Below are 15,636 nucleotides of genomic sequence, written 5' to 3' on the forward strand. Positions count from 1 at the left end.
TATTGATTTGATATTTTTTAGAGCTTTTGGGACATGTGATCTGACACTTCATTTAGTAGATGATGAGTTTCTTTATCTCTTATGCTACTTTATATCTTCTGAAATTGCACTGTGAGTGAGAGGAAAAATTATAAGCTATGTAAATTGAGTTGCACAGACAATGGTTTCCTAGGAAGTCTTTAATTCAAAAAATATTTTCTCTGTCCAGAAGCTATTTACCCACATATTTCCCATTTAAAAACCAATTCAGTGAAATCCAGAAGCAGGTCTGAGATCAGAAGATGGTAATGCCAATTCTTTGATGATCCAGCATGTTCACCAAACACCCAGAATAAGGTAACATCGTACTGCATCTTTATGAAAAACAATTTGCTGTATCGATTAATGATTCCTATCTACTAGCTACACAATTATTCCAAATTACATAACATCGTTACACTTTAGCTTTGTTTAGAACTTATTATGTAAACAGCCTTCCATATCAAGGAGAAAAATTACTGCAATTTAATGGTTCAGTAACTATCCCCAAATGAATCCTAAGCATGTAACTTTTTCCCTGGTGCTTTCCTTTTTAAAGTATAGCATAGATTGTGATTAAGTATGTTGCTCCAATTACACTGTCTGTTCTAGTTTCATCAACAGAGCTTTTGTTTGTAGGAGAGCTAAAATTGACTATATTTATTTACCTTCAGAGGAAAGATCCATAATTTTAGTGAAACTTGGGGCTGAACGCTTGAAGATCTTTGTTCTGTCACCCCCTACAACCACATCAGGTCCAAGGAATGAGACTAGCACTCCTAAGCTTTGCAGTGTCACAGCCACTAGAGAATCACAAGTATCTCGCAAGCCAAGTAAAACCTAGAATAAAGATATTCTGTTAAATGGAGTTGGCTTCCTAACCATCTTCAGTTAAAAAACAACAACGTAGGTCTGAAAAATCCCTTTCTTAATAATTGCAATACTTGGGATGGGCAAGGGGGGGAGGGGCAGACATTTAAAAATGTAGTTTATTGGAAGCATTTTCTACCACAATGATACTTTTAAGCTGGTTGGCTATAACTCATCCAGATTTATCTGCTTTGTGTAGATTTAGAATTGAATATTTATACAAAAGAGTTTTGAAATGCCAAATACTTGTTCCCACTTGTAACTGTCCAGCACAGATAAAATTAATGGATGTAACTATGTAAACCAGAGAAGATGGACTAAGGGAAAAATCAATCCAGATGGAGAGGATGGCTAGAACTTCAGAATCATATTCCTGAAGAGAAATGAAAAAGACTAGTTGACTTTATCTTTGTAAATAATCTCACTGCAGAAATCAACAATCCTTAATTTTTGTGATTTACTATAAAGAACATTCCCTCCCCGCCACATATACATAATTACTCATGCCTTGAGATGGTCACCTTACATTACCCAGCACAGGCATCCACAGCCATCCACAATGATAACATGACAAAACATGCATTGTGATATCATGGCACAAACTCTATACTTTCATACTTGTATCATACTAGCATACTTATTGCATGTAAGTACTTCAGAGATAAGAGTTTGAGTTGTGAGGTTACAATGTACATTTTGTCACTTGACCTGCTATGGTCAAAACGATGAACGGTTCTACTTGGTAATAATGGTAATCAAATGAATTGGTACATACTATAAACAGAACAAGTGCCTGAAATGGAGGGGGAGAAACAGCTGCTTTCACTTAAGAGGTGAATAGCAACTTTGTCATCCTCCATTTGTAAAGGATGCAATGTAGAGTCTCCTCTGTCCACGAAGGCTCTGTGTGGGAATGAGAATGCTCAGCTTCCCTAATCCCTTGAAAGTTTCCTTTACTCACTGTCTTATATAACAGCCACTGAACTACAACATATTACAAAGTAATGCATAAGATGACTTGTACCTGCAGCCTAGCACAAAAGTCAATAATACATAAACCAATCATGTAATTTTGGAGTTTCTTTTTTTGCAAACAAAGAAAAAGCTGCTTAAATATTCATCATAATTTAAGTAGTATCAACTCACTGAGATTTGTTGCAGAGTAAGTACACAGAGGTTTATGCTTCCAGAACATCACTTTATTTTCCCTATGTGTTTAGCTATATGTACGCATGATGTATCCTATCCCTGCCCTTTTGGGGTATATGACCTCTAGCCAATTTGCATATCTAGACTCACAAAATGTCTGAGGGTGGAAGGTTCGTTCTCCGAGCTTGTAGATTGGTTTCCAAACATTTCATTACCAGGCTAGGTAACATCTTCACCGGAGTTTAGGTGAAAACTCCCCTAAACTCAACTGAAGATATTACCTAGCCTGATAAAAAACATTCGACCTGGGTACCTGAGAGACCGCCTCCTGCCGATTACCTCTCTCAGACCAATTAGATCGCACAGGTTAGGTCTCCTCCGGATTCCACCTGCCAGCCAATGTCGGCTGGCGACTCCCCGGGGGAGAGTCTCTGTTGCAGCTCCGGCCCTCTGGAACGAGCTCCCTGTTGAGATCCGGACCCTTACTACCCTCCCGGCCTTCCGCAAAGCCACCAAGTCCTGGCTGTTCCAGCAGGCTGGGGGGAGCTGAGAAACATCTACCTCCACGGAAATTGTGAATGTTGGTTTTGTTTTTAATATGTTGTCTTTGTCTCGTTCCCCCTTTCCCTTGTCTTTTGTGAGCCGCCCGGAGTCCTCCGGGAGTGGGCGGCATACAAGACAAATAAATAATAATAATAATAATAATAATAATAATAATAATAATAATAATAATAATAATAATAATTCGGAAACCAACCCATACGCTCGGAGAACAAATCTTCACTTTTATCCTATACCTGCACTACATATATTCGCCACTATTGTAACACAAACATCTGTCTGTCTATCTGTATCATCTATCTCATATGCATAGATGGGATGGGGAAAAAGCCTCCAGAATTGATCTCGGTCAGCCCTATCTGATAAAGCAAGGAAACAGGGCAGTATGTACAATGTTTTTCACCTGTGGCAATATGATGTTTTTTAGCTCTTTCTGTGTAAACAGTTCTGCATAGGCATCTAGGTGAGAGAGGAGTACCATCCGAACATGTTCTTCGTGCACCTCGAAGAGTTTCAGCAGCACTGGGCTGACATGTGCTTGGAACATAGCTGGAGACAGCAGGCCATTGATCTGGCTTTCACTCAATTTATCTGGCATAAAGAAATTGGAAAGTTAACACGATGTCAGTTAAAACTGGCAATTCAAAGTTTTTGTCACAACTGTTACCACCAATATTTCATTTTACAATTAAATATTTAAAACTTAAAACTAGAAGTCTTTAAAGAGAACTGTTAACTTTTTCTAGCATTTGAAGCACGATGTGAAAAAACAGAAAGCTTCAGTCCTTGCTTACTGCAGCCAATGGGAAGGACGAAAGGAGTCAATATGGCAACTTTCATTCATCTCTAAGAACAAAAACTCCAGTAGTACATTTAAACCAGTGTTTCTCAACCTTGGCAACTTGAAGATGTCCGGACTTCAACTCCCAGAATTCCCCAGCCAGCGAATGCTGGCTGGGGAATTCTGGGAGTTGAAGTCCGGACATCTTCAAGTTGCCAAGGTTGAGAAACACTGATTTAAACCAACCATTATCTTGGTTAAAGAGTTAGAAAATCGGGATAGAAAACATGGCAGAAGAGGTGAAAGCAGCCATGACAATTTTTGTCCCCTAACCCCATCCTGTGGCACTTCTAGGGCACTCCCAACTCTCAGATTGAACGCATGCTGGAGAGATAGTAGTCAGTGTTTACCCTTCTTGGGCCCCAAAAGATGAGGAAGAAAACTCTTGACAGCTACTGGTTCAGCAAACACAAGCTGATTGAGCAAGAGAGGTACCAAGCGCAAAGCAATCAACTTCTCTGACAAGCCAGCCACTCTATCTAGCAGGAATCTGTATTAAGAAAGAAATTGGTCAGTACCTCCCAGTTTCTACATTTATATACATTTACCACTTCTCCCCTCAAACATTTTAAAAAAAAACAGGTCAAACCCTTTGCATATAAGAATAAGCTCCATAATGGGGCAGCCCTAGAAGAGCATTCGGAGACTTCAGCTCGTCCAGAATGCAGCCGCGTGAGCGATTGTGGGTGCACCTCGGTACACCCACGTTACACCTATCCTCCGCAAGCTGCACTGGTTACCGATTGGTCTCCGGATGTGCTAGTCGTCACTTATAAAGCCCTTCATGGTATTGGACCTGGGTACTTGAGAGACCACCTGCTGCCAATTACCTCCCAAAGACCCATTAGATCACACAGATTAGGCCTCCTCCGGGTTCCGTCTACTAGCCAATGTCATCTGGTCACTACCCGGGGGAGGGCCTTCTCTGTGGCGGCTCCGGCCCTTTAGAACGAGCTCCCCGCAGAGATTTGGACCCTCACCTCTCTCCAGGCCTTCCGAAAAGCCGTTAAAACCTGGCTGTGTTGGCAGGCCTGGGGTCGATGAGTTCCCTTCCCCTCTCGAATCGTGTGGCTGTTGGTTGTTTTAAATGCCCTGTATTTTTTGTTGTAGTTTTTGTGTTTCCCTTCCCCTCGGGTTTGTGCGCCGCCCTGAGTCCCGCTGGGAATAGGGCGGCATATAAATAAAATGAAGCTCGAACCTCGAATTTCTTCTACTGTTCTCTATCTTCAAATGTAGAAATATAGTTTTGCAGATATTAAGCTATTAATACCTTGGAAATCGAATCTGTGAAGCTTACACTTTTTTTAAATAACAGCATTTATAATAGTCCATTAAATCATACCAAAAAGACAATCAAATGTCATATAATTACCACATTTTTCAGAGTATAAGACGCACTTTAGTTTCTGGGGAGGAAAATCAGTAAAAAAAATTCTGCCTGCCTACCAGCATCCATGGTATTCATCTGGCTAGTGTCCTGTCAGTGTGTGAGAGAGTTGAGGGATGTTTGGAAACAAACAGTATTTGCTGTGTGAGCAACAAGGAAGGAGACAGCAAGGAGCCAGGGCATGGCTAGTTCTGTACTGAAGCTGCATGCTTTGCTGAAACTAAAACTGAAAGTGAAACCTCTTTGCTGAACTACCACATTGAAAAACCTGCTTTTGGTATTGTACATTTACTTAATATGCTATATTATATATAAAGAGAAATTATTGAATCCTACTGAATCAGTTACTTGTGTGTGCTTTCTGAATGTGATTGCGGCTGAAAATTCTGACACATCTTTGCAGCAAACAGTGAACAGCCAAGTCATCTTCAGTACATTATTGCAGCCTAATTCAGCATGAGCAGCTGATTGACGGGTGGATTGGCCTTCCAGAACACCCTCAATCAGCTGTTCTAGGCTGCAGGGATTGCCACAGACCATCACCACCTCTGTGCATCACGTTTTTGGCTACATTCAGTATATAAGATGCATCCAAATATTCACCCTCTTTTTTTGGGGGGGGGAGTGTGTTTTATGCTCCGAAAAATATGGTAAATATTTAAGTTCCTTATATCCCCTCCACCCCCCTCAATAACAAGATCCATTTTTTCTCCACACAAAGACTATGGATTTGAAGGCTCTAATTCATGATACCTGACTAGTAGGAAATTCATATAGACAACCCCATTGAGGGTGCTAATTTGGTCTAGAATATTTGTAGATTACAACTCATCAATAATCAGGTCATCCTCCTGAATATCTGAAGCAATTCCAGTTATACTTTGAGTAAACAAATTTTGGTGAACAAATTGGGCGTATTAGATTTTAATAGTCCTTTATGTAATTGGATGCTGGCTTTCCTTATTGATAGACCCCAGTTTGTGTGAATTGGAAGAAAAGTCTCCAACTCCATCTCCTTGAGTACAGGTTCCCCACAGGGCTTTGTCTTGAGTCTGCTACTGTCCATCTTGATGACCCACAACTGCTATGCCAAATCTGCTACAAATCATATTGTGAAGTATGCAGATGACACAGCAGTGGTGGGTCTTATCTGGATTGACAATGAAGATGCATAAAGGGAAGAGGTGAAGGTTCTGGTGAACTGGTGCAATAAAAGTATTATTTATTTATTTATTTGTCTTGTATGCCGCCCACTCCCGGAGGACTCCGGGCGGCTCACAAAAGACAAGGGAAAGGGGGAAAACGAGACAAAGACAACATATTAAAAACAAAACCAACATTCACAATTTCCGTGGAGGTAAATGCTTCTCAGCCCCCCCCCCCCCCCCAGCCTGCTGGAACAGCCAAGTAACCTGGTTCTAAATGTTAATAAAACAAAGGAGATCACTATAGATTTTAGAAATACTATTTTACATTATTTCCAAATAGGCCTCAATGAATAATGGTGTCCCAAAATGCTTTCTGCTACAGATGTACTAAACCACTAAACCACAGCAATCTTATAAAAAGCAACATCCCATGCTGTTTATTAATACGTTGAAAAGTTGAAACCAAGGACCTGGGAATTTGCAGATCTTTAATACTGGGCCAGTATGATCTTGAAAGAGCAATTTGGAGAAGTGATTAAGGCATCAGGCTAGAAACTGGGCGACCCAGAATTGTAGTCCCACCATAGGCATGAAGCCAGCTGGGCGACCGTAGACCAGTCACTCTCACTTAGCTCTGAGAAGTAAACAATGGCCAAACCACTTCTGAAATTTTGCCAAGAAGACTGATTAAAAGGCACAAGAAAAAAAAATCTTGACTCCAAGAATTGTTTAGCAGCCTAATTTAGCATGCCCATATAATGTTCTGGACACTCTTCATAATAAACAAAACAGTTTTTATATCATTCTTTTGCAAATTATTTTTATGTTTTGAAAAATGTCACTGCTTTCAAATAACTTTAATGAAATTTAAAAACATATTTTCATTCATGCAAAATCTTTTTGAAAATGCCAATAAATAAATGCTAATTATTTTAACTATCTCAAGCAATATCATAGGTCAATAGCAAAATACATAATTCAAACATAAAAGGTTTCAAGTTATTCTTTTTCACTGGAAAGATAAAGTATTATAGAAAAGAATGACACGTTATTAATTCAGACACAAGTTCCTGATCAATTGATCAGAATATAGTAATGAATTACCGTTATAACTTGCTTTAGAACTGCCACTTTGAACCTTTATTTTATTTTCCCCCCCCTAGATTTTAGAGGATGACTTAACCACTTGCACAAAGAATTAGTTTCTTGCAATTTGATGGAGCTATCCAATTTTCAGGAGGTTGTCTGAACTATACCTGGTAGCATTATTCCCAGTTATTTTTATTTTCAATTTATCAAGTTACTATAGTCAAACAAACAAACAACCAAAAAAACGTCATAAAACTCCATGGAAAGTAATATACAAAAGTAAAAAACAAACAATCAACATTTATTCTTACTTGAAAAATTCTGTTTTTTCCTCCTCGGATTTCAGTGTTAAACTATTCAGAAAGCTTACCACTTCTAAGAAATCGTTTCTGAAAAAGTTTAAATGACCATTATTGAGCAAAGACATACAAACAGAACAGAATACTTCAACATCCATAAATAAAAATGATTCATTTGCAAATAGAAAGATGCAGTCATACTTCACAGTGAAATGATATCAAAACAAAAAACTTAAAAAGAGATTTCTTCAAGAACAATTCATGTTGAATTTTCAGCCTCAGGCTCTGCACAAGCTAGTTGTTAAAAAATAGAAACAAAAAACTAACTACATCACATCAGAAATTATGCTATAAGAACTGGGTGAGTGCAGTAGAAAAACATGTAGACAACAGTATTGATCATTCTTTTAACCAAAGCTTATTTTTTCAATTAGTGTTGCTTATGCCTTGATCACAGATTATGAAAAATACTGGAACTATTCAAATCATTGCTTATATCTTACATATCATCAAGATTGGTGTAAATGAACTGCAATTGCATTGCAGTATTATTTAGCTCCTAATACAAAGAACAATATAGCAATAGCAATAGCAGTTAGACTTATATACCGCTTCATAGGGCTTTCAGCCCTCTCTAAGCGGTTTACAGAGTCAGCATATTGCCCCCACAGTCTGGGTCCTCATTTCACCCACCTCGGAAGGATGGAAGGCTGAGTCAACCTTGAGCCGGTGAGATTAGAACCGCTGAACTGCAGATAACAGTCAGCTGAAGTGGCCTGCAGTACTGCACCCTAACCACTGCGCCACCTCGGCTCTTTAGCTAACAATACATAGTTACTTTTACCAATGTAAATTAGAAAACAAAACATTAAAGCTTTGACAAGTTAGTTTATATTTCAGTAACATACTTACTTAAAAAAATCATGAAACAGTAGATTGGACAATGTGGAGCGGCATGTTAGATCTGGATTTAGCAAAGTGGAGCGTAATGTATGCTGAAAGCTGGAAAATACATCCTCTGAAACTAGAACACAAAGTTTAATCAATTCTCTTTAAAACAAAGACGAAAAGGTTCTGTCAAATCAAGAGAGCATAGTGAAAAATGAAAATGATTTATTCTTTTGCACCTTAAGCAAACATTAACTGTCCAAAACAGCTTCTTTTTTCGTTATAGTGGCTATGGAAGAAAATAAAATGAGCTAAATGGAGATGCAAGTACTGAAATGGCAACTAAATATAACAGGAAATTATTTCAAAGGAATGGAAGTGAAGAACAGGTTTTTCTACTTGAAAATTCTGAGAAAACAAACTTTCATAGCAGAGTTTATAAGTTTATTTGCTCCACATGTCAAAAGCACAGAATTATTCTGTTTGGAATCAAGATTCCAAATTTTAAAATTAAAGACAAAAAATAATTACACTAAAAATTGTCAACTTTTAAATCAATTCTTGATCCAATCTATACAGCAGGATATTCAAACCACTGCTGCCTTGATATATAACACTGTTTTGAAAAACCCCTTCTAAGGATTCTAATACACAACCCTGAAGTTATTAACAGCTGGTTTTAAAAGGCAGTATTTTACAACATTATGTGAAGTACGTACAGGACCTTGTAAAGAAACCTACTCTACGCTGAAAAAAAATATTGTGGCACAAATAATGGACGTTTCAGTTTCTTTGGAGAGAAAATTGTTCTATCATTTTACATTTTTAATTACTAAAACCAGAACTTTCTTATTTTGTATTCTTTAGAGCAGAACGGGATGACTCACAGTGGCCAGCTCAATGTGGATTGTGGGCATGGCCGGGGGGAGTGGAGAAGGCCCATGCCGGGTCTGCACAGATGACTCGTTATGGCCAGGTGGGCTCCGACCAGTGGGTGGGGCTGGGTGGATGTGACCGGGTGGATGCAGCTGGGTCAGTGCTGAACAGGTCACATTGGCCAACTGAGCGCATACAAGTGGGCGCAATCAGGTTGGCACAGATGACTCGGTGCAGATGATTCGAAGCGCCCAACTGGGGACAGCTGGGTGGGCATGGCCGGGTGGGTGCACTGGGTAGGTGCAGCATTGGGTAGGTATGGAACAAGTTGCACCAGCAACAGCTCCTCGCCTCCCTTTACAGCAGCTTGGAGTTGGGTGCCATTTCATCCCACTCCAGTGCTGTAACCTCAAAGGGAAACTCATGAGGTCTCCCAGAACCTGCACTGGAGCCCAACGTGGTTGACCCACTATCCTGAAAACAAGTTCCCCGTTGCCCTCCTCCTCCTCCTCAATCCTAACAAAAGGAAGGTTTCAGCTCACCTGGCTCTCAAGAGCTATCATGTTTTATATATTCCACCAAGGGAGACAAAGCCTCATCTTCTCTAGATCTTGCTTTATATAATGGTGGGGCTGAAGAACTGAGCTTTCTCCATCATCCCACAGTGAAGAAGCACAGTTCTCCAAGGCCGGAAAAACTCATTCTGCCTCTTCCTCAGAGCTGTTGGGCTGAGGCCAAGTACCTCCCACATACCCTTACCCCCAAGCTGGATCCTCTGTTTATTTGGAAGTTGCAGGGGGATAGGCACTGTATATAAAGTATTTTCTTTTATCAATTCTGAATTGTGAGTATATTTACATTTAAGGCAATGCATTCTATTTCCAAGAATTCTTACCTTCTTCATTTAAAAAACTAAGCAGTTTTTCAACCATTACACCAAATGAGTAGGCATCTCGGGAATGCCCATGGCCTTCAGGAAGAATCTGGAAATCTACAGACTGTGGAATAAAAATATTACATGGAAGACACTAACCATTTCCGAAACATTACTTTTAAAAATACCATATTTTCTTAAGTATTTAAAAATATACAGTATATACGTCTTTCTACTGAAATACAAAAAGTACCATGTCAGAGATAAGTTACCAAAAGGAGGAGACTAAAATTTAAATAAAAAAAGAAATGCAGAGAGTATAGAAGAAGCAGCATATAATCTAGGAGGAACTGTTTGACATACAATAAGGCTACGGCCAGAGTCACAGCATTTGGTAAGAGATACATTAAAGGACTTTTGGGGTCCTGAAATCAAGGACATAATCAGGGAAGGAACTCTTGCAGTGGGTGAATTGATGAAGTAGGACAAGATAAAAAGCAAGAAAAGGGTCTACAAAATTTTTTTTCGAGAAAACAGAGCTACTTTTTTAAAGTACAGACTTTTAGAACCACAGGAGTTACTTACAGGATGATAGAAGAACCTACAGACATTATTTCACAAATAATAGACAGAGATGATACAAAATACTCATAACAAGTAATTTCTATCATGTTCAATTAGGGAAATAAACTGAAATTACAGATGAGAGTCTGATAAAACAAAATTTCAGGAAAATAATTAAGTGATCACATTTGTGAACATATAGAAAATATTGCATTATTTTCTAGGAGTAACATATTTTTGTCAATATTCTTAAATTCAACATTTCTACTACCACAGATAGGTGAATTAGTTGATATTTGATGCTTGTTCAATTAGCTGCTTATCCACCTGGCTGCAGCAGTAGAAATTTTGAAATATAATACTGAATACTTGATGTATTCATTAATGGTTCATCATTAATTTAAAATGACATCTTAAATAGTGTTTCACACAGGATTTTTGTCTTATATATACTACCTAAAATATTTAGAAATTATCTAGATGTGTGATAAAGGGATTTCTTATCAAACTGAGAGATGACATAAAAAGTAGAAAGCAAAATCAAGCAAAAGGAATCAGCTAAAAGTTAACAACATGAAATTTTACAGAAACGATATTGTATAACTGCAAATTGTTTTTAATGTTTCATAAAAAGTCATGCTTCTAGCCCAACATATTGTCTTCAATTTGATAAAAGTTGTTTTTTTTAATGTTATAGTATAAAATACAAAAGAAAATAGTAGGAAAGATAGGAGAGGGAGAAAGGGAGGGAAAAGTATAGGAAAAAAGAAAAAGAAAGAAAAGGCATTGACTTCCGACTCCCTTTGGTGCATTGGAATAAGATAATAACATCAAACCTCAACATTTTACATTTACATAATACTATAAACCAGCCATTTCTATAGCAATAAACCTATCCACTTAGTAAAATCTACCGAAAATCAAAGTTTATTTTTCCCCACCTCGACAACAAAGGCCATTTGTGGTTTCTAAGTAGCAACAAAATTGTGGGTTTTTTTTTTCTTTAATCAAAGCAGTCAGTTTAGCCAGCTCTGCTAATTCCAACAATTTTTGCATCCATTCATCCATTGTGGAAATCAAAGGGTCCTTAACCCCAAAGAAAAGTTTTTGGTTTTATCTTTATATTGACTTTTAAAATCTTCTGTATTAGGATGTGAACCCTACTCCAATATTTCTTTGGTGTATCACAGGTCCACTATAAGTGATCCCGTCTACTTTTGCAATTCCAATATTCATTTGAAATACTTTTATACATTCTGGACAACTTATCTGATGTTAAATACATCATCTTATAGAAGTTTTCTTTTAAATTATAATTTAGTGTAAATTTTAAATCTTTCATCCACATATTCTCCCATTGTCCAAGCATGACATTATATCCAAAGTTCCTTACGCACTGAATCATGCAGTGCTTTAAATATTCATTTTCCAAATTCAAATTCAGTAACACTTTATAGACCTTAGCAATAATATATGTTCATCACTATCACGCAGTAGGATTTCTAATTCAATTTTCACAAAATCAAAACCATAACTCAATACGTCATGTGACGCTGCCCTGTTGATGTGAGTTTGATACCACTGCTTTAGAGTCTGAAGAAGTTCATTTTTAACACATTTATAATATTGGTTTGTAAAACCATCTGGACCTTGAGGTTTGCCTAATTTCATTTTTTAATGGCTTCTGATATTTCAAAAGTAATTATTGAATCATTCATAAGTTCTCTGAGTTTGTGAGAATTTAGTTAACTATTGTCTTAACAAATATTCATCTATTTTAGACACATCTAGCTCCTGCTTGTTGCAAAAGTTATAATAAAAATTATGGACTTTTTGATAAGATCATAATTATCTGTTATTACATTATTACCTTCACACATTTTCTCAACCATTCTCTTTTCCCTTTCCTTCTTAGTTTATATCCCAACTATCCTCCTGGTTTATTTGCAAATTCAAAATGTCTTTGCTTCACAGAATTCAATTTTATTTCTATTTCTTAAACTATTAACAGACAGTTGTTGACATAGCAATTTAATTTGATGTAGAGTCTAACTTAATTTAGAATCTGCAGGTGTCTTTTGCAATTCAATTTTCTTCTGTTTAGTTTCAACCAATACCTTTTGTATCTTTTCCTGGGATTTTTTCTTCTTCTCTAGGCCAGCAGCCCCATACCTTTTGGGCATCAAGGACTGGTTCTGCGGACTGGAGGGTGTGTGGTTTCGAGTGCTGCCTGCATCTTGCAGATAGGGTTTTGCTTGTTGGTACGCCGAGAAATGGTGACAGAGGTTGGAGACCCCTGCTCTAAGCAATTCAGAGCTGGTATTCAGCAGATTCTGATCAGTTCTGGAGAACCGGTAGCGGAAATTTTGAGTAGTTTGGAGAACTGGTAAATACCACCTCTGACTGGCCCCACCCCAATCTATTCTCCACCTCCCAAGTCTCTGCTGATCGGGAGGAAATGGGGATTTTACAGTAATCTTCCCCTGGAGTGGGTAAGGAGTGGATATTTTATAATATCCTTCCTCTGCCACGCCCACCAAGCTATGCTATGCCTACCAAGCCACACCCACAGAATCGGTAGTAAAAAAATTGTGAATCCCACCACTGAAGCAATTGTATTGTATAAAATAACCCCTCATAACTGCTTTGCTAGCATTTAATTTGCCCCTTTGCCCAGATTATTCATTCACTTTCTTTTTATAGTTCTTTACCATACAACCATCTCCTTTTGTAAAACAGGTTAATTTAATCTCCATCTATAACTCAAACTCTTTTTTCTAAGTACCAGAAGAACTGGATTATGATCAGAAAAAGATGTATGTAAAATATCGGCGTTTAGAATTTTATTTGCAAGATTTCTGGAAGTCTATATCATATCTCTCCTTGAAAAAGATTTATGTTGTTCTGAAAAGAAAATATATTCTCTAGCAAAGCTATTTCTTTGCGTCCATGTTATCTATTAGTGCTAAATTATCCATCATCACAAAAAAAAAGTCTTTGGTAGTTTACCCTGAGAGGATTTAATCCCTTTAGTAGATGTTTTAAAAGGTTTAAAAGGTTAGCCATCACTGTACTAGTTGCTCCATATTTTCTCAAAGATTATACTTAACAGTTTGACAATAATATCAGCTATTTTTAGTACTGTAGGATGCAATTCCTCTGTCTCTGGAAATCTAAACTCTGAATAAACTCATTACATTCAGAAAGGGATGTTTTCTAACAATGATCTGTTGTAATACTCTCTGACATGATCAGTATATTATATTTTTAAAGTATATTATAATTTATGAAAAATGGCTTGTGTTTGTTCTATCTTAAATTTCTCCACATTCCCCTCCTTATATGGTCTTAACTCTGGTTCAGTAGTTTAGCTGCATTGCTGCAATACTTGCTTAATGCTAACCTTTGTTTCTATTGAGCAGACTACAGATTATCTCATTAAATAATGACATAATAAAAATAGAAGGATGAAGGTGGATATATTCCACCCTGCGTTATTTGTAAAAATAATAAAGTCGGGGTACAAATAAATAGAAGTTAGATGACAGGTAGGTAGATAGGTAGGTAGGTAGGCAGGCAGGCAGGCACACATACACACACACACACACACACACAGAGAAATGGGGGAGAGAAAGACTGACTTAAAATAGTGGGACTTTTGCCTTTTTGTTTTTTTCCAATTTGTTAGCCTTTTGCTATTTTTATTGACAAACTGGTATTCTTTTCACTACTTTTTTAGACATTCCAGAAGCTTTTTGTTGTTGTTCTTAGCATCCTTCATCAGCCTATTTTAGCATTTGTATTATGACAGTAAACCTCTGATTTCAAGCTACCGTATTTTTCAGAGTATAAGATGCACCCCTTTTCCTCTAAAAAGAGGCTGAAAATCTGGGTGCGTCTTATACATCGAATACAGCATTTTTTTGCCTCCTGAAGCCCTGCCCCCTTCACCAAAATGGCCGTGCAGAGCCTTATGGAGGCTTTCAGAGAGGTCCTGGGGGCTGGGGAGGGTAGAAATGAGTGAAAAATGGGATGTTTTTGCCCCCCCAGCCCCCAGCAGCACTCTATAAGCCTCCATAAGACTATGTATGCAATTTTTTTTTTACAAAAAAGGCACATTTTCACGAAAAACAGATCATTTTTTGCTCTATTTGCCCCACCCCCACCCCCCAGGAGCACTCTGCAAGTCCCCCCAAGGTTATTCATGCCTTTTATTTGAAAAAAAGGGCCCTTTTTCACAAAAAAACGGGCCGTTTTGGGGAGGTTTGCAGAGTGCAAAACCTTTTTTTCCCCTTTCGAAAAGCTGTTTAGTTAGAATGGTTGATGAGTTTTAGGTGCTACAGGTTATTAGCGATTTCCTTCTCCAGCACATGGATAAATACGCTGGAAACATCTACCTACCTACCTACTCTCTCTCTCTCCCTACCTACCTACTGTATTTATCTCTCTCTATTTCTTTCTCTCACTATATATATATCCCTTTATCTACCTATCTACCTACCTAACAACTACTCTCCCTCCCTCCCTACTGTATTTCTCTCTCTCTCCCTCCATCTACTTATATACCCACCTACCTATTCTCTCTCTCCCCCCACACCTATCTACTGTATTTCCCTCTCTCTATTTCTCTCTCTCTATACCTCTACCTACCTATCTATACTCTCTCTCCCTATCTACCTACTATATTTCTCTCTCTCTCTTTCTCTCTGTCCCTTTATCTATCTATCTACCTAACTACTCTCTCTCCCTACCTAACTACTCTATTTCTCTCTCTTTCTCCCCCTCTCTATCCCTCTATCTACCTACCTACTTTTTAAAAAAATCTGTCTCTTCAAAACCTGGGTGCGTCTTATACTCCGGTGCGTCTTATACTCCGAAAAATATGATACTCCTGTCGTTCCATTCACCCATTTTTTTTCTTTTGAATCTTCAACAACTTTTTTATATAGATACACGGGGTGTTTATATTCTTCCTTGCTTTCCCAAACCAGAATTGCATTTAAGTACAACAAATCAAAAGCACATGAATGCTGCTTGGAGCAGTACGCATGAAAAATGTCTAAATGTCATAA

General features: G+C 37.9%; 1 protein-coding gene across 2 annotated transcripts in view; it reads right to left on the reverse strand.

The window, feature by feature from the left end:
- SCYL3 (SCY1 like pseudokinase 3) overlaps nt 1-15,636 on the reverse strand; it is a 33,146-nt gene that overhangs the window by 5,296 nt on the left and 12,214 nt on the right. For both annotated transcript variants that reach the window (XM_087726656.1, XM_087726655.1), the window contains exons 6-11: nt 10,022-10,124; nt 8,275-8,386; nt 7,375-7,452; nt 3,790-3,929; nt 3,002-3,189; nt 687-858 (exon numbers count right to left, since the gene is read on the reverse strand). In XM_087726656.1, coding sequence (XP_087582782.1) covers nt 687-858; nt 3,002-3,189; nt 3,790-3,929; nt 7,375-7,452; nt 8,275-8,386; nt 10,022-10,124 — 793 coding nt within the window. The remainder of the gene's footprint in view (nt 1-686; nt 859-3,001; nt 3,190-3,789; nt 3,930-7,374; nt 7,453-8,274; nt 8,387-10,021; nt 10,125-15,636) is intronic.

Source organism: Thamnophis sirtalis, unplaced genomic scaffold (assembly GCF_051295495.1).
Source record: "Thamnophis sirtalis isolate CommonGarterSnake01/CBP01778 unplaced genomic scaffold, rThaSir2_p1.2 scaffold_12, whole genome shotgun sequence".
Taxonomy (NCBI): Eukaryota; Metazoa; Chordata; class Lepidosauria; order Squamata; family Natricidae; genus Thamnophis; species Thamnophis sirtalis.